The sequence below is a fragment of the Danio aesculapii genome, chromosome 16 (genome assembly GCF_903798145.1).
Source record: "Danio aesculapii chromosome 16, fDanAes4.1, whole genome shotgun sequence".
In the NCBI taxonomy this organism is placed as follows: Eukaryota; Metazoa; Chordata; class Actinopteri; order Cypriniformes; family Danionidae; genus Danio; species Danio aesculapii.
Genome location: NC_079450.1, coordinates 30,513,933 through 30,540,175, shown reverse-complemented (window position 1 = coordinate 30,540,175; position 26,243 = coordinate 30,513,933). Strand labels below are relative to the sequence as shown.

Here is a 26,243-nt window from a genome sequence, read left to right as displayed (position 1 = left end):
ATGGAGAAAAATATTCATTTTTAAAATGGGGTTTCCTCAAATATGCTGAGCACTGTACGTAGTTTTGTTTTATTTTTTACATTTGATCTATTTTAATATAACAGTTATGTTAAATTGAAATGAGAAATGTGGCCTTGACATCAAAATGATAAAAATAAATGTAAGTTTTTATGTCAAGTAATGAAAAAGGGTTGTGCAGCCATGGTGCCAAGACAAATTAGCCAGTGGTTCCCTCAGAATTATGAAGCTGAAAATGCATGTTTTCAATGAATAAGTAGATAAGAATATTTACAGTATAAAGTGTGTCCAGTGTATGATGTAGAGCAAAACATATATATTTATTTATTTATAAATATTTATCACAGTCCTTATTTTACTCATAAAATGAAAGAAAATAAGGGGACCAACATTGGTCATAGTCATTGGTCACCAGAATTGGTCTTTGGGTTTTAACTGCAGCATTCTATAACAGCCCAGAATAAGATAAAAGTAAAAGAATGACACACAACAGCTTGGAGTATGTGTTTTATATATATATATACATTTCAATTTTGTAGTGTGTGAGTGAACTAAAAGAAACTATTCTGTCATCCCTCAGGCCTCCAAAATGAACGGGACATCGGGAGCCTCCGCCGTCAGTTCTCGAAAGACGAGAGAGCTGCGAACTCCCCCGACCAAAGCTGTGAAATACCCCAAGGGCCACGTGACGTACACCAAAGCCAGACTGCTCAAAGAGGCCAAGCTCAGCCTGAGCACACACACACACACACACTCTCAGACCTCCAACTCAGGAAAAGCCCAAACCAGCCACGCCAAGATGCAAAAACAGGTGCTATCACCAGCAACCGCTGGACGGCTAAGTGGGACAGACACTTTCCCCCCCAGACGAAACGGACTACGGCAGTCAAAGAGGCAGCTGGAGTTAGCCGGAGCGGAGGTCGAGGTGAAGAGGGTCAAAGTGCACGTGGTTCCTTTGGAGACCCGCAGTAGGAAAGCAGCTCAGGAGACGCAGGCCAGACCACAGCCGCCAGGATCACAGCGGCCCAAACGGGCCTCGGCCGGGAAGCTCATGTTCACCAAACAGATGCACTGCAAAGCCAGCGTTCTGGCCAAGAACAGCCCCACTACCTCAACACGAGACATTCTGAGACCAGCCAACTCCCCCAAACTATCAGAGACCCCCAGAACAAGCAATGCTCTAAAACAAGGCCATCCTTCAAATATGACTGAGCCCTTCTCATCTGAGCCCAAGGAGCGAGGCCGGCGCAGTGCCGAGATCACAGAGCTGCCCGTCTTCTATCCCAACACACATGAGTTTCATGACCCGTTGACTTTTATGGAGTTGGCACGGGGGCAGGCCGAGGCGTTTGGGTTGTTCCGGGTTGTTCCGCCAGCAGGCTGGCGTCCCGAGTGTAAGCTTAAAGAGGAGATGCGCTTTGTTTCATACGTGCAGCATGTACACAAGCTGGGCAGACGCTGGGGCCCCAATGTACAGCGGCTGGCCTGCATCAGGAGACACCTGCGCACACAAGGCATCAACATGGAGGAGCCTCCGCTTATAGGTAGGAAGTGATGCACTAAATCCACATAATTTGAGGGCACTGTGCAATTGTGGTGGTCTGAGACTAATTTTGCAAATCCTAAACATCCTGCAGAGTTCAGCTCCAGCCTGCACCAAGTTTTTTTATAATCCTGAAGACGTCGATTAGCTTGGTCAGGTCTGTTGAATTCAGACTGTACCTAAATTCTGCAGGATGGTGGATGTTCCTTCAGGAGAAGATTTGGTCACCTTGTTTTAAAGTCCAAGTAAAATCTAAATAAAGCTAGTATCAGTGTGTCAGTCTTACGGATATCTATAAGCTATTGTGCTCCAAAACACTGACAAAATTCAAATGAAGAAGATATAAACATTCAAAGCCTGCAGTTTGTCTCTTCCACCTAAATAGATCATTTTTTGACATCATTTCATTCTTCTCAGTTTCTCATCAAACCTTCTGACCAATGAAATGCTTTCTAGTATCTGACATGTCCCGCCCACTTCAAGGCACTCTCCGCTTCTTAAGTGTGGCGTCACACGAAGCTGCTTTCAGCTCCAAGTGCTCTATCAAACTCAATGGGAAGACTCCTCAAATGGTAATAATAAACGTTTACAAAGTGCTGTAATACTTCCGAAAATCACGATCGCTATATATACATCCTTGCCTAATATCCGATGGCCAGAATGTGATCAATTTCTTAGAAATTGTTAAAATATTGATGTTTGTGATGCAGCAAGTCCAGACGCTGTTGTGTACACCATGATTTTATATAAAATTCACTTTAATGTGTGATATGACTTTGAATGATGAAATTCAATTCAATTCAATTCAATTCAAATGAGTAGTGGCTTGGACCAGGAGACAGTATTCCATACTTAACTAGCAGATTCACTTGAGCTCAACCACTCTCACTGGCAGAGCTGTGATAAAACATAGTGCTATTGGCTGTTTTATAAATACAACAAGGAGCTACTACATGTCCCACGCTGTCTTCATGATTCAGTTCAAATTTCGTCACACATCAAACAAAAATACACATTTCAGATCACTTTAAACCCAAATGTTGTAGTCTTATCGTAATGATTGATGACTGTTGCAGTAAAACTTTACTTCAGATGAAATTCTGCCCGTGTCAGTAGTTTTGAGGCACAGGCCTGCAGGGTGGCTTCATTTATTATGACCATTAAATCAAAAACCTGCAGCTCAGTCAAGTGAAGTCACCTCTATTTTATTTCTATAGTGCTTTATTTAATGGAGAGTGTGTCTGTTTATAGCAATACTATGAAATCAGGTAGGAAGTTTCATCTTAGTGAAGCAAGTTCAATACATCAGACACTGATGAGCAGAATGCTGCTATTGTTCTGGTTTGTTCAGTGATGATTCAGTTCAGTTCAATAGCAATGTCAATGTTGAAGTATATGATTCACTGTAGGGCAGCTCTACCACAGAGACTAATAACGCAATAGTCTAAAGACATCATGGTTTTCATTTTATTGTTTCAAGACAAGCCGTGATCAAAATCATCATGGCCTATCATGATAAAACTGCTCTCCGCTGTTTCAGTGTATCATGTGAATGTGGCTCACCATCACCAAAGAGCTCAGTGTGATGATTTATATCGCCTCAGAAGTGCTGATGAACAAAATACATAAAAATGTTTCCTTTATTGTAGTGATGCGCTGATGTATCAGTCACTAACTGGTATCAGCCAACATTGCGTTTACGTGAACCTATTGGTAATAAATATCAATGGTTGGCAATATATATCAATTACATGGAGGAAATGAGCAGCATGTCTTCTGAATTAACCAAAGTTTTTGACAGAGCAAAACCATTAAATGTTTGCTAAATATAATCTGTACAAAATCAGATGTGTGTCAGGAAAGCGGCTGGTGGGCATCAAACGCTGGCACAAAACCATCGGTTAGTTTGAGCTAAAACCTTTTTAAAACCGACACACTTTAGTGAGTCAATCATTTTTTGGAGCAGCAAAATTTATAATATGCATAAAGCAACAGCACTGGTTTTATTTGCTGTTTATTAAGTAAAAATGCTCTATTATATGTCAAATAACAATATTGAAGAGGTAAAAAAAACTTTAAGATGTCAGATTATATTTTTTATCTCAACTTTTGCTTCTCTTAAAATGTTGAAAAGTTGAAAGTCAAACGAGTATTGACATGGACATAAACAAATACATCACAGTGTTTTTGTCTTTGACATGATGACTTGACATTACTAAGACAACACAAAACTTGTCATAATGATTGCCATGAAGTCATTATAAATATGTTATGGATTTTATAACAGCGTCATTACTATAGTTTTTGTATTTTTCTAACTTCAGTGGTACATGATGAAGTTGTCATTAAAATGTCATTAAATATTAACGACGCTCTTGAATAATTTGACAGAGTAATGACACTTTTAAGGAGACATTTTAATGACAAATACAGTTTGGCCACTGAAAAAGTGATTAGAAAAATATGTATGACACAATTATGATGGCCTTATGAAAATCATGTTTATGACGGATTTATGACAAGATATTTTGTCTTGGTAATTTCAAGTTGTTATGACAAAGATGAAGACAGGCTTGTTTTTGTCATGTTTTCATAACAAACAATGCCATCTTTGCCTTTAAAATGACACCATAACTGAGTGAATAACCCTTACTTAACAGCACATGCATAACATCGTGTCATGTCATGAATATAAAGGTTTCATGACACGCTTACGAACTTCAAGTAAAGTGTTTCCATAGTGTGTTTTGTACTGTATACAGGTACATGTATATGTAACATTTAATCTGTCCTCACTTGTTGTAATCAGGGATGGGCAGTATTTATGATACATGTATTTCAATAGGTATTTTAAATGCAAATTTGTATCAAAAGACTTTAGTGTTTTGTATTTTAAAAATATTGTAAAACACTTTGTAAGAAATCTACACCAAGACATCATATAAATGCACCCTCTGATTGGTGCTTTGGATGTTATTGACTCTTCCATTTAAAGAAGTATTGAAAAAATCTTAGGAGAAAGAGTATACTGTTCAAATAATAGTAGTTTTGGATGGATTGCTGATGCCAAATGTTTGTCGTTAAAACAAACAACACAAAAATAAGTCCTGAAGTCCATGAAGAGGAAAGATGTAAGCCTTATGATGTCACAACATATGAAACACAATTATTTTATCATCAAAAACTTCTAATGTAGTTTTTACATTGATTATTAAAGAGTTCAAAAGCAAAAAAAAACCCAAAAAACAAAAACGATTTCTGAAATAGTCTGTGAACTACAAATTTAACCCTTAATTTAACACCCTTTAAAAAGTATTAACAGGTTTAATAATCATTGTACAGAGATGATGGCAATTTTACTGGCCACATTTGCTTTAAAACATTGTTTACTAAGTTAGTTTAATGAGGTAGGGATTGGTCAAATATGTCTAATTGATGGAAGATTTGCAAAGAAATGTCATGCTGCTTTGTAAAAGTATTTATATATATATATATATATATATATATATATATATATATATATATATATATATATATATATATATATATATATATATATATATATACATATATATATATATATATACATATATATATATATATATATATATATATATATATATATATATATATACATATATATATATATACATATATATATATATATATATATATATATACATATATATATATATACATATATATATATACATATATATATATATACATATATATATATATATATATATATATATATATACATATATATATATATATATATATATATATATATATATATATATATATATATATATATATATATATATATATACACATATATTTATTTATTTATTTATTTTTAAATACATTTGTATACAAAAAATACAATGTATTTTTGCCTAGCCCTGGTTGTTGTATTCTAAAGGTATAGTTCAACATAAAAATGAAACTGTGTGATCATTTACTCATCCTCCACTTGTTTCAAACCTGTTTGAGATTCTTTCTTCTGTTAAACACAAAGGAAGCTTTTCTGTAGAATTTTGGAATGCAGCAGTCATTGACTTCCATAGTATTTTTGTTTCTAAAATGGCTGCTTTTTTTACAACATTCCTCAGAATATCTAGTTTTGTGTTCAACAGAAGAAAGAAATATAGAAAGAAATGTAGAACTTCTTAAGTGTGATTAAGTGGTGAATAAAAGTTAATTGTTGGGTGAACTATCCCTTTAAGTGCACATTTACTGGTTATTCAGTCAGTGACCTGTCCAGTTTGGAGCGATTAGCGAGCTCACGCTAGCGAAGTCAGCTTCCTTTGATGAGATTAAACAGTTCATCTAGAGCCAAGACTTCATCTAGATAGACGACTCAGTCTGGCCTCTTGTTGACTGAACAGGCAAAGTCATCTAGACGATGCCAGTAAGAGTTGCTGTCTTCTTGCCAACCTCAAATCCTTCTTTAGTTTCTGTGTGCCACTCAGACAGTGACCAGACATTTGAATGCCATGACTAATGTGGTATTTGTGCACACGTTTCATTATAAAGTTATAGCGAACGCTTGTTTTCTCTGTGTGAACTGTTATGAGAAATGTCCAATCAGAGGGAAAGGTGACTTGACTTTGAAGAGAACATTTCTGTTTGTGCAGTTTTACAATTAGACTTGCTTATAGGGCACAAATAGAAACTGATATAAACAAGAAGCAATGGAAATTTACACCAATATATCATATATCAATAATCTAAGGGATAAAATCACAATAAATAACAATAAATATTTTATAGTTGCTGGTAAATGTCAAACCTTTGCCACCAAACCCTGCCACCATGATTTGTACAGAGCAGTGTTAATGAATGAATTAGTTACTGCACTTATCTAACTATTATTTAAGTTCTTGAAGTACAATAAATTCAGTCGTATTAGTTTGTGTTCTAATGTTTGGTAATGCAACCATGTGAGATCTGGGTGATTATTAGACCAAATCATTTTGTTGACAGTTTGTTTGTGACCTGGACATTTTATATTGACTGACACGTTGAGCTCTATTTTAAAGATCTAAGCGCAAAGTCTAAAGCACATGGCACAAAAGCATTAAGGGAATGTCCGAATCCACTTCTGCTATTTTAAGCATGGAAAAAATTGCTTCGCGCCCTGGCGCATGGTCTAACAGGGTTGTGCTTATTCTCTTAATGAGTTATAGGTGTGTTTTGAGCATAACCATTAAACCAATCAGAGTCTCATCACCTATTCCTTTTAAAAGTCAGTTGCGTTGCGCCATGGCGTATTTGCTATTTACATGGCGGACTTTGTAAGTGAAAAAACTGAATGCTCCACTAGTGAGAAAACAGTTAAACAGACCATCTGCAGCAAGAGGATAAAGAATGAGCCTCCTCTGTTCGGCCTCTACTTTCTCTTTACTTTACTTTTACTCTTTACTTTACTCCTTTACTTTCGTGGATAAGGAAACGGTGTTCTACGCACTCCACTGAAGACATCTATTAGCCTACATATTTAAACTCATTTAGGCGCAAAGATTTGTTTCAAAACTATTTTTAAATTCAGTTCTAATTTCCAGCAAATAAATAAATGAACAATAATAATGAAGTGTGGTCAAAAACTGAGTTATATCCAAACACACGTCCCATTATTATGCTCCATATATTGACGCATACATCTCCAAAACTGGACAGGTGGGCAAATTTAAACTTTTTTTATTAAAACAAATATAAATATGCATATAATAAATAATACTGCTAATAATAATAACATTATACAAATGCAAATGGTCATGAATAAACTGAAAAAGCCCCCCAACATGAAGAAGGCATGGAGGCAGAGTTTTTTATATTGATGTAGAAAAATCCTTTAACTGTTTTCATATGTAAATATATTTGTGTATTGCTGTACATCCTGTGTTTATTAAGCAATGTGTAAGCATTTTGACCTGCATAGGCGCACTGCATTGGACTTTAAATCAGCTTTCAGTTGGTTAGTTGTGTGGTCTATTTCAGTTCCTCAAAAGACCAACGTGCCAACAATGCGCCTTAACACACCTCCTTTTTAGACCGTAACACCAATGAGTGCACAAAGTGGTGCAAATGGATTTGCTATTTAAAGAACATGGTGCAAAATGTAAAAAATAGGGTTGCACTGGTCAAAAAATGGCAACAAATCGCGCCAAACACATCTTGCGCCTTGATGAAAAATATGGAATTTTCTATTTTTAAGTTGCACAATTCATATTTAGGCAGCTTCAAATTAATTTTAGCGCTAAATTAAGACATCCGCTAAGATAAATTGGTCATTAGTGTATTTGTGTGTGAATGGGAGAGTGTGAGGGTGTTTCCCTGTACCGGGTTGCAGCTGGAAGGGCATCCGCTGCGTAAAACATATGCTGGAAAAGTTGGAGGTTCATTCTGCTGTGGTGACTCCTGATAAATAAGGGACAAAGTTGAAGGAAAATGAATGAATGAATAATTAAATATACATGTATTGTTTTATTATTTTCATATATGTCATGGTAGGTTCTTCACTTCAGCTACAGTTTGACAAGTGTCTTAATTTAAAATGAGATCAAGCTTAAATCTGTGCAAATCAAGTGTAGAAGAGTTGCAACAATTGAAGTTGAACATATCGTTTTTACAATAATTCTCAACAGCTGGAGCAGGCAGTTAAGAGGTTAATCAGTCTAAGCACAAAATAATTTAATAAAAGTCAATCAAAAATTAAACAACAACAACATGTGGTGGTGATTTATGTGTGTTCTTCTGCTTCCTGAAAGGTGGCTGTGAGCTGGACCTGGCCAGATTCTTCCAGATCATCAATGAAATGGGGGGCATGCAGCAGGTGACAGACCTGAAGACGTGGGGCCGGCTGGCGGATCTGCTGGGCATCCCGCGCTCTGCTCAGGATCGGCTGGCCAAGCTCCAGGAGGCCTACTGCCAGTACCTGCTGTCTTACGACTCCCTGTCACCAGCGCAGAGGGCACAGCTGGAGAAGGAGGTGCTGGCAGAGAAGGAGGCCCTGGAGAGAAGAAATGGACCCCTCGAGGGCCAGGGAGACATAGCGCAGCACGCCGCTTTGCAGCTTCCTCGCTGCGAGCCCAAAAACGGACTGGTGAACGGAGCGCTGCACCGAAGCGGAGCGCGAGAACACCTCCGAGAGCTCGACCCCACGGCAAAAAGCACCCGGCAGAGGAGACTGGAGAAAAGAGGAGAGGAAGAAGGGATGATCAGTGAACAACACAAATGCATATACAGGGTACGTGTGCTGTCTTTTAGGTGCTGGTGTATTTTTATGAACTGTGAATAACCAATGTGACCAGTTGTGATGGGGTTTTAGAGACACTTCATTCTTATATTGTGTCTCATCACTTTAGCAGGTGTGATAGGGGTAAACTACAGTAGGTGTTTTTTTATGACACATTCAGCCACATCAGCAATTTACTCTGTGAAGTAAACCTCTGGAGGTGGTCGAACTCAAAATATTTAAAGCACCATTTGCAGCTTTATTTAACATCGTACACTTGTGATTGGATAGAAAAAAAAAGTCGTAATGGCAAGTGCAAATGGATTTATTTGCGTAGTGCGTGTGTGTGTGTGTGTGTGTGTATGGGTGTTTATTTGGATCTTTTTCTACAAATGTTTGTTTTTGATCGTGCACCTGTCTTTGAGATTTTCTGATGTGCGCACACTTCTGTTTTGTGTATGGGTGTTTCCCAGTGCTGGGTTGCAGCTGGAAGGACATCCGCTATATAAAACATATGCTGGATAAGTTGGCGGTTCATTCCGCTGTGGCGACCACTGATGAATAAAGGGACTAAGCTGAAGGAAAATGAATGAATGAATGTTTGTAGCACAGCTAATTCACCAATTTCTGCCATCTGTTATTCACTTCTAGCGATATAATAAATTAGAAGGCGAGATAAGGTGGAAACTCCAGTACAACTAATCTGTTTTCTCTTTCAGTTTTCAATTCTTTCTATTTTCTGCTTGATTCTGCAAACTGTATTATTTTCAAGTGGTCATGAACTTCCTTTATTTGTACTGTTCTCTGAGATCCGCTTAAAATGTTATTCAAAATCGGTTTGCTCCCAACATTAGCCAGTGAATCTCAGCAGGATAGTAGTATGCTCAAATATCTATTACACAGTTTATAGATTAGTACTCAGATGAGCCTGTTCAGCCTTTGTAAAAATCCAGCAATGAATTGTGCATAGTAAAGAAATTGCCGTAAAATAAAGTGAACATACAGTAGGACAAAGCTTATTCTAACGTCATCTGGAACTTTATTAAAATAAGCTTTTGTCTCTGGACAGAAAGTTTCGAGTTCTGAAATCAACAGGATGTTGTAAAGCACAATGACCTCTTGTATGTCAAAGATTTACGTCAGTTCATTACCCTTATATTATATCAACACTCATTCATTTTCCTTTCGGTTTAGTCCCTTTATTAGTCAGGGGTCGCCACCGCGGAATGAACCACCAACTTATCCAGCATATGTTTTACTCAGCGGATGCCCTTCCAGCCACAATCCAACACTTGGAATTCCTATCATATATTGTAAATATAAATACAAATGTTTGTAGCATGGGCAGCACGGTGGCTCAGTGGTTAGCTTTGTTGCCTCACAGCAAGACGGTCGCTGGTTCGAGTCCCAGCTGGGCCAGTTGGCATTTCTGTGTGGAGTTTGCATGTTCTCCCTGTGTTTTTTTTCTCTCTCAATTTTGAGCTGGTGTGACTCATATTTTCTGTAAATCAGTGTTTCTCAACCACGTTTCTTGAGGACCAGCAACCCTACATGTTTTGGATGTCTCCTTTGTCTGTCACACCCATTACAGCTCTTTCAGTCTCTGCTAATGAGCTGATGATCTGAATCAGGTGTGTTTGGTTAAGGAGACATGGAAAATATGCAGATCTGGTGGTCCTCCAGTTACGTGGTTGAGAAACACTGCTGTAAATTATGTTCAGCATTTGTTGTAGTTGTTCAGTGTGTGTCTGTCGTCCACAGGGGAAATCGTTCTCTTTGACAACATTCTTCAGGGCAGCCAGGAACACTATGAACATGTGCTTCAGCAAAGAGCCGGACACGGCTGAAGTCGAGGTGCGTCTGTCTCACTGCCACAGATTTCTTTCAAGTGCGGAAATTATTAATTATTTTTTGAAATAATAATTCTTGTTTCTGTCACAGAAAGAGTTCTGGCGATTGGTTGATGAAAAGGAAAGCCATGTTGCTGTGCACTGTGGAAGAGTTGACACAAAGACTCATGGGAGTGGATTTCCTGTGGGCAAGTCTGAGCCATTTTCAAAGTAAGAGTTAAACAAATGGGTAACTTTTTTACGTTAAAATTGTAAGTTCAGGTTCAGGTTAGTTCATAATATATTAACTACAGTTAACATGAAAATACAATAACATATTTAGCATTTTAAACATATCCAGTAACATCATAATGTACCGTATATGAAAAATAGATGTATTCAGTATACAGATATTACAGATAGAGCCTAAAATGGACACTACTCAAGTTGTGCCAAATGTGTAAAAATTGGCATTGGCAAGTAAATAAAAGTGTTACACACAATTTTACCTGTAACTTATTTTAGTTCATTCTAGCATGTGTGAATGTGAGATGGTTTAGTATGATTGACAAATTGTTGTAATTATATAAAACTATAGACATTCAGCGTCTCAGTGCCAGGGCTGTTTCTAGAGTTTTTGTCACTCTAAATGAGAGTACTATCATTCACCCCAATTCAACAAATCCACTGTTAGCATTAATAATGTTAACTGCATGGCAGATTGAGGCGTGAATACAACAGCTTGAAGCTTACACTCTGCTCCTCTCGGCTTGTCAGATGCTGAAGTCTGCAGTGTTTAGCGAACGCCTCCTGTAACTAAACTGCCGGTTTCGCAGCTCTCTTCAGTGTGAAGTTGTTGAATCACAGGCGTTACTTCAAAGTACAATATTAGCTGAATTATTTATGTCTGCTTAAAAAATCGCTCTTGAAAAGTTTTATGTTTAATGTCCTCTAAAAAGCAGCCACTTTAATCATTTTACTCTCAATGGGGCAGGGGGAGCTCATTGGCGCACTATGTGACTGTCTGGTTTGCCTATGCCTAGAAACAGTACTGCCCAGAGCAGTGTAGTTTACTACTAAATGTACTAAATAACATACACTACCTGACAAAAGTCTTGTGGTTGATCTCAGTTGTAAGAGCAACAAATAATAACTTGATTCTAGTTGATCATTTGGAAAAGGGTCAAAAGATTTAGAAGGTAGAAATCATCTGTTGAACTGCATCACAAATACTGCAGAAGACCTATTGGAACCCACATGGACTCAAGATTCTCATAGAAATTAGTCAAGGTTGGTGAAAGAAAATTCATGGTTTGGGGTTACATTGAGTATGGAGGCGTGTGAGAGATCTGCAGAGTGGATGGCAACATCAACAGCCTGAAGTATCAAGACATTTGTGTTACCCATTACATTACAATCCACAGGAGAGGGCAAATTCTTCAGCAGGATAGCGCTCCTTCTCATAATTCAGCCTCCACATCAAAGTTCCCGAAAGCAAAGAAGGTCAAGGGGCTCCAGGATTGAAATAATTGAAAATCAAGGCATGATCATATTTTATTTTGGTAAAATAAGTGTAATCTAGAGGCCTTTGCCTTTCATATAAGCCACTTCTGATACCAAATGATCAACTGGAAGTCAAGTTATTATTTGTTGTTCCTAAAACTTGGATAGATGACAAGACTTTTGTCAGGTAATGTAAATATAGTAAATCACAGTAAATGTTTGTGTACATTTAAAAGTAGCATTTTGTAAATATATATAAAAATTTGTTGTCGTGTTTTGTTTTATTTAAACAAAATAATATAGAATGATATTGTAAACCGGATTTTTCATAACATTTGGTTCCTTTGATTCCTTGACTTTTGTCAGGTAGTGTAATTAAACTAAATGATACCATAATAAGATACAATAAATGTTCATTTAAATGTGTTTTTTCTTTTAAGATTTATTTTTGGCCTTTTTTAGACAGGACAGTATTTAGACAGGAAGCGAAATTGGAGAGAGAGGGGGGGTAGGGAATGTCCTCGAGCTGGGATTCGAACTCGGGACGCCCTGACATGCTACTGCATCATATGTCGATTTTTTGTTTGTACTTTGGCTGCGTTTTGCCTCAGCATTCATCAGAATATCTTGTTTTGTGTTCAACAGAAGAGAGAAAGTCATAAAAGTTTAGTTTGAGTAAATGAAGAGCAAATTTCCATTTTTGGGTGAACTATTCCTTTAAGATTTATTGTAACGTGTTCAATAATTTAAAGCATTGTGCATAAAACAATGTTTGCTTTCCTCTGATTTGTTTGTCTCGTACTCCAGGCATGGATGGAATCTTAATGTCCTTTCCAATAACTCAGGATCCATCTTACGTCATCTTGGTGCTGTGCCAGGTAACATTTCAACCATTTCCTAAGAGCTTTACATTCCACGCATGCAATAAAACACCTTGACGATCGAGTGTTAAATCATCATCCTGAAATGAATGTGTGCGTGTGTGTTTGTCTGAAGGGGTGACCATCCCCTGGCTGAACATAGGCATGGTCTTTTCTACCTCATGCTGGTGTCGGGACCAGAACAGCCTTCCGTATATTGATTATCTACACACTGGTGCTGACTGCATTTGGTGAGCCTTTCTTCACAGCTGCTAGAAAAGAGATGAAGGTGGATGAAGCAGAATGTTTGGGCATGTTTGACGGTGACTGTGCTTCTTGTCTTCAGGTACTGTATTCCAGCTGAAGAGAAATCCAAACTTGATAAAGTAGTTCACACACTGCTACAGGCTAACGGCACTCCAGGGCTGGAGATGCTGGAGAGAAACATTATGGTGAGAGATCAGCTTTGTTTACTTTCTCTCTCAAGGTGCAGTTCAGCCAAAATAGACATTCTGTGATGAGGATTTACTCACCTGCATGTCAACGGTTTTCTTTGGAACACAACATGAGATCATTTAAAGATCCACAAAGAACCATTGTTCTCTATATTAAAGTAAATCTGACCACATAAAAAACACATTTTAAGACCTTTGTTACTTTTAACTAAGTTATTTGTTATTTTTACTTTGTTATATATTTGTTATATATTTGTTATTGTATATGTATATATATATACACACTTGAAGTCAGAATTATTAGCCTCCCTTTGAATTTTTTTTCTTTTTTAATATTTCCCAAATGATGTTTGAACAAAGAAATTTTCACAGTATGTCTGATAATATTTTTTCTTCTGGAGAAAATCGTATTTGTTTTAATTTCGGTTAGAATAAAGATGTTTTTAATAAAAAAAACAAAAACATTTTAGGGTCAAAATTATTAACCCCTTTAATGTAATTTTTTTTTCAGTAGTCTACAGAACAAACCATCGTTATACAATAACTTGCCTAATAACCCTAACCTGCCTAGTTAACCTAATTAACCTAGTTAAGCCTTTAAATGTCACTTTAAGTTGTATAGAAGTGTCTTGAAAAACATCTAGACAAATATTATTTACTGTCATCATGGCAAAGATAAAATAAATCAGTTATTAGAAATGAGTTCTCTCTGTTAAACAGAAATTGGGGAAAAAAATAAACAGGGGAGCTAATAATTCAGGGCGTCTAATAATTCTGACTTCAGCTGTATATATATATATCTGCCTTTCACTGCTTGTTTTCACTTTATTTGTTTACAAGAAATTAAATATTCAACATCACAGTTTCAGTTTTTTCCTGATATCAGTCGTGGTCAATTCAGAATTTTTTGTGAGCCCACTTACTTTCATTCTTTGAAGAAAAAATCTATATTTAAGACATGTTTAGAAAAAAAACACAGTTTTGATTTTTGTCTCTTTTTTTCATAAAAGTAAAAATTTGATGACAAAATATAAATGACTTCAAATATTGACTCAGTGTATGACCAAAAACATCTAAATACCAGCTTTTGTTTCTCTCAGAAAACAAAATATTTAATGACAAAAAAACAAAGATGGAATGAGAGAAAATTCGTTTTTCTGACAGTTTTCACATCTTTTGTTCACGTAACCCATTTAAGCCCCCTGGCAGCTATAGTTGCTTACTTTTATTTGAAGTAATTTTTCTACATGTTATCCATGTTTCATTACTTAACGACATGCAAGCAAACAACCAAATGAAAGATTCAAGAAAGAAAAAAAAGAATTGATTTGTTTTCTGTCACATGAGGCGTTCAACTTCCTACCCCTTATTCCAGAATGCAAAATGGAGGCAAACCCTCCTAAATAAAGGCAATTTATATTCATTCATTCATTTTCTTTTTGGCTTAGTCCCTTTATTAATCTGGGTCTCCACAACAGAATGAACCGCCAACTTATTCAGCATATGTTTTACGCAGCATAAGCCCTTCCAGCTGCAATCCATCACTGGGAAACATCCATACACCCTCATTCACACACATACACTACAGACAATTTAGCCTACCCAAAATACTACCAATAATTTTTTTGGTTACACATTTTTCCTTGGAGGGTGCTAACATATTTGCCCACCAGCAGCTATAGTTGTTACATATTCAAATACAATTTTCTATAAAAAAAATAATAATTAAAACCTGGAGAAAATAAATGCCAAACATGCTCATATAGGACACTATTAACAAGGCCACAAACATAAACATTTAGACAAATTTGGGCACAAATGGGTTAAAATCTTCAAATGTAATGGCAAACATTTATTTCTAATCCCTTCTTCACTGTATTCAACAAATAGACCTTTTTAATAAAGATTTTTTTTCATGTTCTGCAATAATTCATGGCCAAAAAACTATTTTTATTTGGATATAAATTCATTTATTTGTAAGGAATTCAAAATTCTGTTTGTGTTCTGCAGAAAACCCCATTGATGTTGGCCATCATATTTTTCTTCAAAATAGACTCTCTTGCGCTTTGCAGAAATGTTATTAACAAAAGTCATTGTAGGGCTTTTATTGAGTGAATTGACATTATTCAATGTTTCCATTTGCAGAAATTAATGACAAAAATAACAGTCTCAATTTTAGAGCCGCTTGACTGTCACTGTAAGGGGGAAAACTAGGACATTTTGTATTCTGCTAAATTTTATGACAAAACCATCATTTTGTTTGTTTGTTTAGACTTTTCTAATTCCCATGTCACAGCAGAGCTCTCTATACTATAAGATAAATAAAATAAATAATTAAAATACGATAATATTAATAAAATTACATTCATACTGCGCACCTTAGTTACAAACAAAGAGTAGACACGAGTCCATATCTACAGTATTAATGCTTTTACAATTCAGCAGAATTCATCTAGTAGGACTTTAGTTATACAATCTGATCAGTGTTGGTAAATATGATTTCCTGTATCATTCCCTGAAACACCGGGGACTGAATTAATCTTGAGCTAAAAGAGCTTACACATGCTTGGACTGTATCAAAAATCATTTTGGTTCCCACTTACATGTTATTGTAAGGACTTTTTTTTTTTCTTTACAGAAACCTTTTATGCGGGGTTTAAACCATTGTGTGGCCACAGTGTATAAATTTAGCAAGCCTCTAATGGTAAAAATGTATTACTTTTATTTTTTATAATCAAACTTGGAAAAAACAGTCTGCAGGAACACTTTGATTGACATTCTCCTTTGTACATGTCATCTGAGGGAGAATGTGACGATCTGTCCCTCATTAGTGTAGGACGTTAGTCTTGTTTTGAATCTGACACTATGCTGACACATAGGCATTTGTAGCTCCGCCCATTTATGAAAAGAGAGCAGGGAGCAGAAAGTGACAGTGACCAACATGACACAATTTGGATCAAAGCCTGAAAGAGCAGTTTCAAAGAGTTCTAAAAAATATATGTGTGGTATTTTGAGCTGAAACATCATATACATCATTGTTTCCCAACCCTGTTCCTGGAGGCACACCAACAGTACAAATTTTGGATGTCTCCGTTATCTGACCCATTAACTTCAGGTTTTGGAGTCTCTTCTGATGTTATAAGATGATTCAGGTGTGTTTGATTAGGGAGAGGTTGAAATTGTGGACTGTTGGTGTGCCTTCAGGAACAGGGTTGGGAAACACTGATATACATATTCTAGGGACATCAGAGACTTATATTATATGTTGTAAAAAGGGGCATAATAGATCCCCTTTAAGTCCTCCATCTTTCAGTAATCGGTAATGGGACTGTTTTGAGCTGATGTTCCTCTGTGTCCTCCTCAGATTTCTCCAGAGGTGCTCCGTCGCAAAGGGGTGAAAGTGTACCGGACAGTGCAACACAGTGGCCAGTTCATGGTTTGTTTCCCAGGGACGTTTGTGTCTAAGGTGTGTTGTGGCTACAGCGTCTCAGAGACCGTACACTTCGCCAACCTCCAGTGGATGAAACTGGGCTATGAGGCAGCTAAGGTGACTGACACTTTAACTCTCCTTCAGCTGTTTTCAGAAGTGAGTTTTAGCCAGTCTTTCACACTCGGGTGCCGCGTTTGCTTTGCAGGATCTGAAACGGCGTCGTATTGAGGAGCCCTTTTCAACAGAGAAACTGCTCTACCAGATCACCACATGTGAGCGGGACAACAAGCAGCTCATGACTGCCGTCTCCAGTCTCTTCAGAGATCTCAGGTGTGTACAAAACTGCCCTCATACTGGACTCTTATTAAGTTTCAACGGCTAGAAACCAATGGATCACATCCGTCTTGAAATTTGACACAAAAAAGACACATAATTATTATTAGTAGAGTATAAAGATGCATCTAAAGATTGATCATAAAGTACTGGACAATTACCAACCGTGATAACAAGCTTTTCCTACATTTTATCTATACGCTGTAAAGAAATGCTGGGTTCAGCACAATTCCTTCATGTTGTCCCGACACAAATGGGCTACGTTAACCTCATTGTTTTTACAAACTTAAGTGGACTGAACATAAAACATTTAAGTTGTCCCTCCAAAAAACTCATAAATGGTGTTGATTGAGCTCATTTTAATTAAGTAGTTTGAACAAGAAGCAACAATTATTCTTTGAGTGTACCGTTATTCTCCGGTATGTGATTGCTAGCATCTGCACTGATATTTGCATAAAGCAATCTGATTGGCTGACACTTCTGTTTGTGCTTAAAGTTGAACGTTTTTCAGCATCTGCCTCAAGCAACAGAACCAACGTGACTTGATGGACCCACGATGCAGGTTGTCGATGCTTGATGTCACTCCAAAGTAAATAAACGCAGATGCCCTGTATGAATGGGGGTCAGCAGTCAGTATCGTTGACTGCACTGTGCTGTTTATTCATTAGATGAGCAAATCAGAGCACGTTCATTCACAGTTTCAGTCACGTGACTGGTGCAGCAGGCCTGTAAAGATTCGGTTTTGTTTTAAGCCATTGGCAACAAACATGTTTTCTGTCTTATAATTGCTGATAGATCCTATTTTGATGAAGACCCTAAAAATGCATTTTAAAATGTTAAAAGATTGAATGATTTTCCATATGAAATATATTACACCATTGTCAAAAATACTTGTTTTTTTTTTATTATGATGAAAATCAACTTTTGTAAGCTGTTTGGACAGAACTGTGTGCAGGTATGGTGTGTCCACAGTCATATTAGAGTGACAGAAACACAATAAGTCTCTTTTGTTAAATTTACTGATAGTAAAATAGGATCTTAATCCTTCCCATTTTGAGGCCCACTGCAACATGATGTAGGAGTGCGGTTTCCCCGCCCACTGAATTGATTGACAGATGCCATGTTTCTATAATAACATGTCCACAGAACAATTTTAGCAAATAAACTGTTATTAAAACGTTTGTTACAGCTCTCTGAGATTTTTATAAGTTTAATAAGTACGTTTTTAAAACAGAGCATGTTTGTAACAGTAAAATCGCCATGTAATTCTTAACTGCTATAATCACCACAGCCACATGGTGTGCGAGACTCATCATTTGAGAAAGGCTTAAATAAACTCCACTACAAATGCATGAAATAATCTTGGTATTGTTGATGAATGAGCTGTATTTCAGCTTCATCTGTGTCTGTCTCTGTCACTGACTGCTGTTCATCTGAACAGGAAAGTAGACGCGCACATGGGAACAGAGGGTGGGGAGAAGCAGCTCATTTGCATTTAAAGCCACAGGCTACAAAACAGTTACAGTATACTAAGAGACCAATAATAAGCAGATTCTGGACTCTATAATCTGATGGGCATTTTGAGCTGATACAGATACATTCTGGAGACACCAACGGCTTCTCTTACATCTGGTAAAAGAGGTCAAATAGGTGCCCTTTAAATAAAAGATATCTTACACCTTGAACAATATTTGTTATTAAATACATTTTTAAAAACTAATAAAACAAATTTTTCAATGATTACATTTAACATTTTTAATCTAATTACCCTGATTTAACCACAGCATTACTGGAGATTCGTCAATATTATAATCGTTTTTCATCAACTTGTGTCCAATACAGAACAGGGTTATTATAATTAAATATAATTACATTAAGTAAAACATATGGGACACCTTGAACAAAATTTGTTTTCAAAAGCTAATTAAATGACTAAAACTTAAAAATGAAAAGTAATGGAAACATATGGACAATATTTGACTATTATTATAATTATAAAAACATTCATATTAATTAATAATAATATTAATGAGTTAATATTAAATTATTAATAATAAAATAATTTATATTTAGATGACACGATGGTGCAATGGGTAGCACGTTTGCCTCACAGCAAGAAGGTCGCTGGATTGAGTCTTGGCTGGGTTTCCCCCAGAAGTCCAAAGACATGTGGTATAGGTGAATTGGGTATGCTAAAATTTACCGTAGTGTATTAGTGTGTCTGTGAATGAAACGTGTGTAAAACGTGCTGAATAAGTTGGCGGTTCATTCCACTGTGGCGACCCCAGATTAATAAAGGGACTAAGTCGAAAAGAAAATGAATGAATGAATATTTCATGGTTTTACATTTGCAGTGTCATCACCGTTAGTTTACAGAAAATTAAGGGTCGCACAACTACAAAACACAAGATCCAGCATACATTAGAATAGTTAGTGTTAGCTGTGAGTAAAGCTGCTGTGTGTGTGTTCAGGGATGCAGAGATTCGCCAGCGCAGGGAGCTTTTTGAGGCCGGGCTCCGTCTGTCTGCCAGATACGGCACAAACTGTGAATCTCCCACAGAGAGGAGGAAGCAGCAGCGCTCCAGATTCACTGAAGACACGGCCGACAGACGCTGTCAAGTGTGCCAGCATCTCTGCTACCTCTCTATGGTAAAGTACCACGGTAAAGCTCATTGCACATGTGACGAGCCGAAGCTGGAGTTCTGAATGCTGTGTGTTCTTCCACAGGTGGTTCATGAGAGTGATAATGTGGTTTTCTGTCTGGAGTGTGCTCTCCGCTACATCCAGAAACGCAGGTCTCCCCGCGGCCTCAAGATGATGTTCCGCTACTCTGAGGTACTTCATGACCCGACACTCTTTACTTTTTGTAGCGTCTGAAGATAAAATCTAAATGTATTAAAGGTCCCATGAAAGTTAAATACAGGTTTTTAGAAGATAGTATAGTTCATTTTTAAGGATATCTATAAGCTAGTGTGCTCCAAAACAGTGACAAAATTCACATTTAGTAGATATAAAACTGATATAAACATATAAAGCTCGCAGTTTGTCACTCCTGCCTAAATGGATCAATAGTTTTAGTTGCCTCATACTTCAGTTTCTCATCAAATCATAACCAATCAAATGCTCGCTAGTATCTGACATGTCCCGCTCCTTTCAGGACACTTGTCATTTGCTTTTCATGTGATGCACTTGGCAGAGCTGTGAGAAAACAGAACTCTATTGGTTGTTGTTGTTTTTTTGAAGGAGAGGAGCTACCCTATGTCTCACCCTGTGTTAAAAAGCATATTTCAAAGCACTTCATATAGAAGTAAAATATAAGTTCAATCAGTTACTGTAAATGCGTTTATTTTGTTTTACTATGGCTGGGTATTGATTCAGATGGCCCAATTTTATTGATTCAGATTCAAGATTCAAGATATGAATCAATTTGGTCAGTACATATGCTACTGATGTATTTTAAAATGTACGGCTATTACCAGATTACAAATGGTGAATTAATCAAAGAAAACTTTTTTGGGGTACATTGAAAACCACTTTTTTTCCAAATGCAAACAGTCATTCAGAATATGGAATATAGGTTAAAAATACACATTTATGGCTTATGACAATTAATATTGAATCTACAAAAAATAAAAAACGTATTTGATCAGCTCTTTATATAGAATGTTTTAAAACTCTGGCGTTACTAGTGTGTTTATATATATATATATATATATATATATATATATATATATATATATATATATATATATATATATATATAATTTATTTATTTATTTATTTTATTATAAAATATAGTGTAAAATTTAATATTGTACAAAGTACAATATTATTGCAATGTTAAAAACAGTATAGAATGTTTGGGAAAAACTGAATTTATTTGAAATAGTAATATTTTGTGTCAATGTAAAAGTTCAGTAGTGTATATCAGATTTCTAGATTTTTACATTTAGATTCTTTGATTTAACTCTTCATCTTAGAACAATTTTGAAAAACTTTTATGATTCACTTCAGTTCAAATGTTAATTATGTTGTAAATACACTGCCTGACAAAAGTCTTGCGGTTTATCTCAGTTGTAAGAGCAACAAATAATAACTTGATTCTAGTTGATCATTTGAAAAAGGGTCAAAAGATTTAGAAGGTAGAAATCATCTGTTGAACTGCATCACAAATACTGCAGAAGACCTATTGGAACCCACATGGACCCAAGATTCTCATAGAAATCAGTCAAGTTTGGTGAAAGAAAATTCATGGTTTGGGGCTACATTGAGTATGGGGGCGTGTGAGAGATCTGCAGAGTGGATGGCAACATCAACAGCCTGAAGTATCAAGACATTTGTGTGACCCATTAGTGAAATATCTATTATTGAAATTTGATTTCCTTCTGGTCTTTGTTTGTTCAGGAGCAGCTCAACAGTCTGGTGAATCGAGTGTGTGGCCGAGCTCTGGAAAAAGCTGGAGTCAAGCAAAGAAGCGTCGGCTCCAGCAAAGCACCAGCAAAGCGGAGCCCCAGAAACAAGAGCTCGGGCCCCGTCCCCCTGTCCAGCTCGGGACGCTCATAAACCACAACATTCCTCTCCTTTTATATCAGGTGTTCCTAATACTTGTGTACAAACACTCTTCAATACTCTTTGTACCTAGTGTATAATATCAATACAACAATCTGTTCTATTGCACTTTTGTATTACAGATGCGTGTAGTTGCCGGCTGGTTAGTCAATATATTGAATGTACGGAGGTTAAGTGTTACATCGCGTTTCGTGTCGAATACACAACTGTTTGGGGCACCTGACATAAGACTATTGGGTCTCATTCAACAAGCACGACCTTTTGCACTAGTATTGAGATTGGTTTTTAGATGAGTATTTTTGGGTTGTTTTAGCATTAAATCGAGTATAGATATGCGTATACATAGATATAAATATATCCTATACTATTCCTATCATTTGTGTTTAACTGGTGCTGTAGTGACACTTTTCTCCATCACCCTTAAAGCCTGTTGGTCTCTTGGGCTCATGGCTATTATGGATTAAAGCACAACGTATGCTTTGATTTTTATGCGTATGGTGAATGCGTTGAAAATTTCATCATCGCTTACACACAATATTTTTCCCCGTTATCGCTCCTATTATGTGATCTCTCGTTTCAGCAGCTTTCTAACATATGTGTGTAATGTCACTGAGAAGGGCCCAGGCCTGTTTCAATAAGGAGGCTCAATTAAATGACTTAAAACTTTAACTTGGGGAATCTCTTGAGTTTTTGGTTTCAGAAGAGATGAATTTAGTTAGCTCAATCAACTCTGAGTAGAGTAATGCCACAGTCACATTAGAGTTTGAGGTTCATACGGCGCTGCGAAAAGGGGCAAGATTGAACAAGATGATTAGACGTTTAAAAAAAGCAAGCGATTGGTCCATATTTTACATTTCTGTCCAGCGAGCTCATGTTTTCATCTTCAATTTTGCAGGTCAGGGTTCACCAAGCTTGAACTTTGCAATGCAGCGAACTGCGAAACTTGTGGCACGAGCTTGCATTTCCGGTCTGCCGCATTCGCATGCGTATGAATGGAAGTCTATGGGGTGAAAAGTGCAGTGTGACTGCGGCTTAACTCAGAGTTATTACTGTTCACTGTTAGAATATCACTGCAAGAAAATCTGGGATTAGGTTCACAGAGTAATTTACCATGGCAACTGATTCTGAGAATAAGTTTCCTCCCTTTTAAAAATGGTCTTGACTTAAGCTGCGGTCACACTGCACCTTTCTTCCTGTAGACTTCCATTCACACAGATGCGAATGCGGCAGACCTGAAATGCAAGCTCGTGAAACAAGTTTTGCATGTCACTGCATTGCAAAGTTCAAGCATTGTGAACTCTGACCCATAAAATCGCATCACATGATTGCGTGAGACCAATCGAAGACAAAACCTGACCTTTGTGTACAGAAATGTAAAGTATGGAGCAATCGCTAGCTTTTTTAAAATGTTTAATCATCTTGTTTAATCCCGCCCCTTTTGCAGCGCCATATGACAGAATTTTACATGCTCAAACTCTAGTGTGACCGCAGCTTTACCCATTCTGGAGTGGAAAACCTGGAGTTTCCCCTCATTTCAGGCTTAACATACTCAGAGTTTTCACTTAACCTCCTTTCAGAATGAGCTTCTGGAAACAATAGCATAACAAAGTAACAAAAGGTATGTGGTGTTTTGTACTTATTGTGTATGGCAAGCTGTTTAACATTTAATACATAAAAAATACTAGAACAGGGGTGGGCAAACTCGGTCCTGGAGGGCCAGTGTCCTGCACAGTTTAGCTTCAACACTAATCAAACACACCTGAACATGCTAATCAATGTCTTCAAGATCACTAGAAATCTATAAGCAGGTGTGTTTGATTAGAGGTGGAGCTAAACTGTGCAGGACATCGGCCCTCCAGGACTGAGTTTGTCCACACCTGTACTAGAATGTTTTCCCTTAAATACTATGACCTATTCATTGGCTACAAGTTATTCCTCATTTCTTATATACTAGTACTTCTTTCGGTGGTGACTAGTATCAATTCTGCTACAAAACATTTGATGATCTGTCTTTAACTACATAGGGTGGATTGCAATTTGAATGGGTCTCTCTGAAGGGATTAGAGCACAGGCGTCAAACTACGTTTCCGAAGGCCAGAAGCTCTGCACAGTTTAGTTTCAACCCTAATTAAACACACCTGATCGTACTAATTAAGTCCTTCAGTCTTGTTTGAAACCCTACAGCAGTGGTGTCCAAACTCTGTCCAGGAGGGCCGGTGTCCTGCAGATTTTAGCTCCAACTTGCCTCAATACACCTGCAAGGATGTTTCTAAAAAGCCTAGTAAGACTTGATTAGCTAGCCCAGGTGTGTGTGATTAGGGTTGGAACTAAACTCTGCAGGGCACCGGCCCTCCAGGACCTAGTTTGGGCAACCCTGCCCAACAGCATAGGTCTCAAACTGAATTCCTGAAGGGCCATGGCTCTGCACAGTTTTGCTTCAACCCTAATCAAACACAGCCTATGCTCTACAGTTAAGTGTGTTGAAGCAGGGTTGCAACTACAGTACGCAGGGCTGCGGCCCTTCAGGAACCCAGTTTGACACCACTGGATTAGAGCATAGGGATGAGCCCTTCTGAATTGAGTGCAGTGTGTGACACCAAACAGCTTCCCAGCTCAAAAGATCATTTTTTAAAGTGTCCATCAGTTGTAATTTTCCAAACACCATTCCAAAGGGCCCTTCAAAGTGGCCAGTTTTGATTTGTTATCAAACGAGAATGTAATGGTGTATACTAGTACTAGATTCTGGATCATAGGTCTTAAACTCAATTTCTGGAGAGCCACAGCTCTGCAAAGTTTTGCTCCAACCCTATCAAACACAGCTGATCTAGTAGTGTCTAATAGTCTTGAACACCTTAAGGTGCGTTTGATTAGGGTTGGAGTAAAACTGTGCAGAGCTGCGGCCCTCCAGGAATTTTGAGAGTGTGAGACTTATGTTCTGGATGCTAGTGTCTAAAAAAGTACTAATAGGATGAAAACAGATGTAACATGTAGTGTCAAAAGTATCATCTTCCATACCAATAGATACTGACATTTTAAAAACGTCCATTTGCTATTAACCTTTGAGCACCGTTGATCATGTTCAGAAACACTGCTGATTGGCCGTTGTTTTCATGTGCTCAACAAAAATGATTGCGACTGGCGAGAAAGTGTTAGTGGGAAATGGATGGATTGGTAGTTCAGTCAATATGTCTTTACTATATAACATGTTAAAACAGCTTGCCATACAGTGACATTTTAACTTCTGGATAGAGAAAGCACAGATTTCAAAATGAAGTACACTTTAAAGGCTACACGTTTGACTTTGAGTGCGCGCGAGCTAACCGGCACATAAAACAAAGCATACTTTGGGCTTTAATGCTGTCAGGAACATGAACAAACATGTAAGATTACAGCCCACACATATTGTACTTACTGGCATTCAGTTCTCCAGCTGCAAAAAGAGCGTCAGACACTTGTGTGTAGATCTGACACGTCTTCGATATTCCTGACTGCAAAAATCCCACACCTGGAGGTTTCAAGGCCTTGTGTAAGTACACTAGGAGCTCCCCACTTTTAAAAGCACATTTTGAGGCCTTTCCGCGAAAACCGTTTGACGCCGAGGGCAATTTGTACCTGTTTTTAATCGTGACTCTCTCAATTGTAAATGCACTTTCCCTTTTATCCCACACATTTTTGTCCCCCCAGACTTTATATTTGTAATCGGTTTCCAGCGTTTCCTGAACAATTCTTTTATTTGTTTTCATAGAATATAACCGCTAAACACTAAAAGCAAACAGAAAAGCCCCAAATCTGTTTCTATGCCAGTAAAATGTTCAAATTGAGCCTTTGAGTTCGGGTCTCTAGGGGTTTGGATGACAAAGTTTTTTAAGATGAAGAAAAAGCCTTACTTCTACATTGGTTTCTTCATCCGTATATAAATTAGATGTGAACAGGGTTGCTACGAAAATAAAACATACATAAAAAAATAAGTGCTGCTTAAATCACTGAGAAGTATGTCATAGTGGTGATCCCTAGTTTTTTAGCTTTACTTTTTTTATTCGAAAGCAAAATCTTTTACCCAAAAGTAAAGTAATGTAGTCTAGCTTACCCATTGCACTGACTGTATCAAAGTCTTGTAATCAGACACGATAGTCGCCCCTTTCCAAATGACTGACTTGTATTTAAGGTTTAAAAACACAAAAAAACTCAACAGTGTTTGCAAAATGTGCTTGTATACTTTTTATGGCCTTAAATCTTTTTTTTTTTTTGGGTTTCTTTGTTATCCCCTTCACCCTATTTTATACAGTAATACTCCTGATCCTTGTACTGTTTATTTATATGCACTGTTACTCAGTCCTCCAGTCCAGTGGAGATCTTTTTGGTTACTTTTTATTTTTCAGGTTTGTATATTTTTGTTTTAATAAATAAATCACTTGTCAATCCTTCCAAAACATGTACCTAATGTCTTCCTTTCATTGCAGTCA

At 37.1% G+C, this 26,243-nt stretch overlaps 1 protein-coding gene across 1 annotated transcript in view; it reads left to right on the top strand.

The window, feature by feature from the left end:
- Positions 1-25,016, top strand: part of jarid2a (jumonji, AT rich interactive domain 2a) — a 90,262-nt gene extending 65,246 nt beyond the window's left edge. Inside the window, exons 7-18 of the mRNA XM_056474851.1 lie at positions 599-1,562; positions 8,335-8,813; positions 10,563-10,655; positions 10,743-10,861; positions 12,941-13,011; positions 13,130-13,244; positions 13,340-13,445; positions 16,813-16,995; positions 17,084-17,208; positions 19,683-19,860; positions 19,939-20,046; positions 21,616-25,016. Coding sequence (XP_056330826.1) covers positions 599-1,562; positions 8,335-8,813; positions 10,563-10,655; positions 10,743-10,861; positions 12,941-13,011; positions 13,130-13,244; positions 13,340-13,445; positions 16,813-16,995; positions 17,084-17,208; positions 19,683-19,860; positions 19,939-20,046; positions 21,616-21,774 — 2,700 coding nt within the window. The 3' untranslated portion in view covers positions 21,775-25,016. The remainder of the gene's footprint in view (positions 1-598; positions 1,563-8,334; positions 8,814-10,562; positions 10,656-10,742; positions 10,862-12,940; positions 13,012-13,129; positions 13,245-13,339; positions 13,446-16,812; positions 16,996-17,083; positions 17,209-19,682; positions 19,861-19,938; positions 20,047-21,615) is intronic.
- Positions 25,017-26,243: the final 1,227 nt, after the last annotated feature.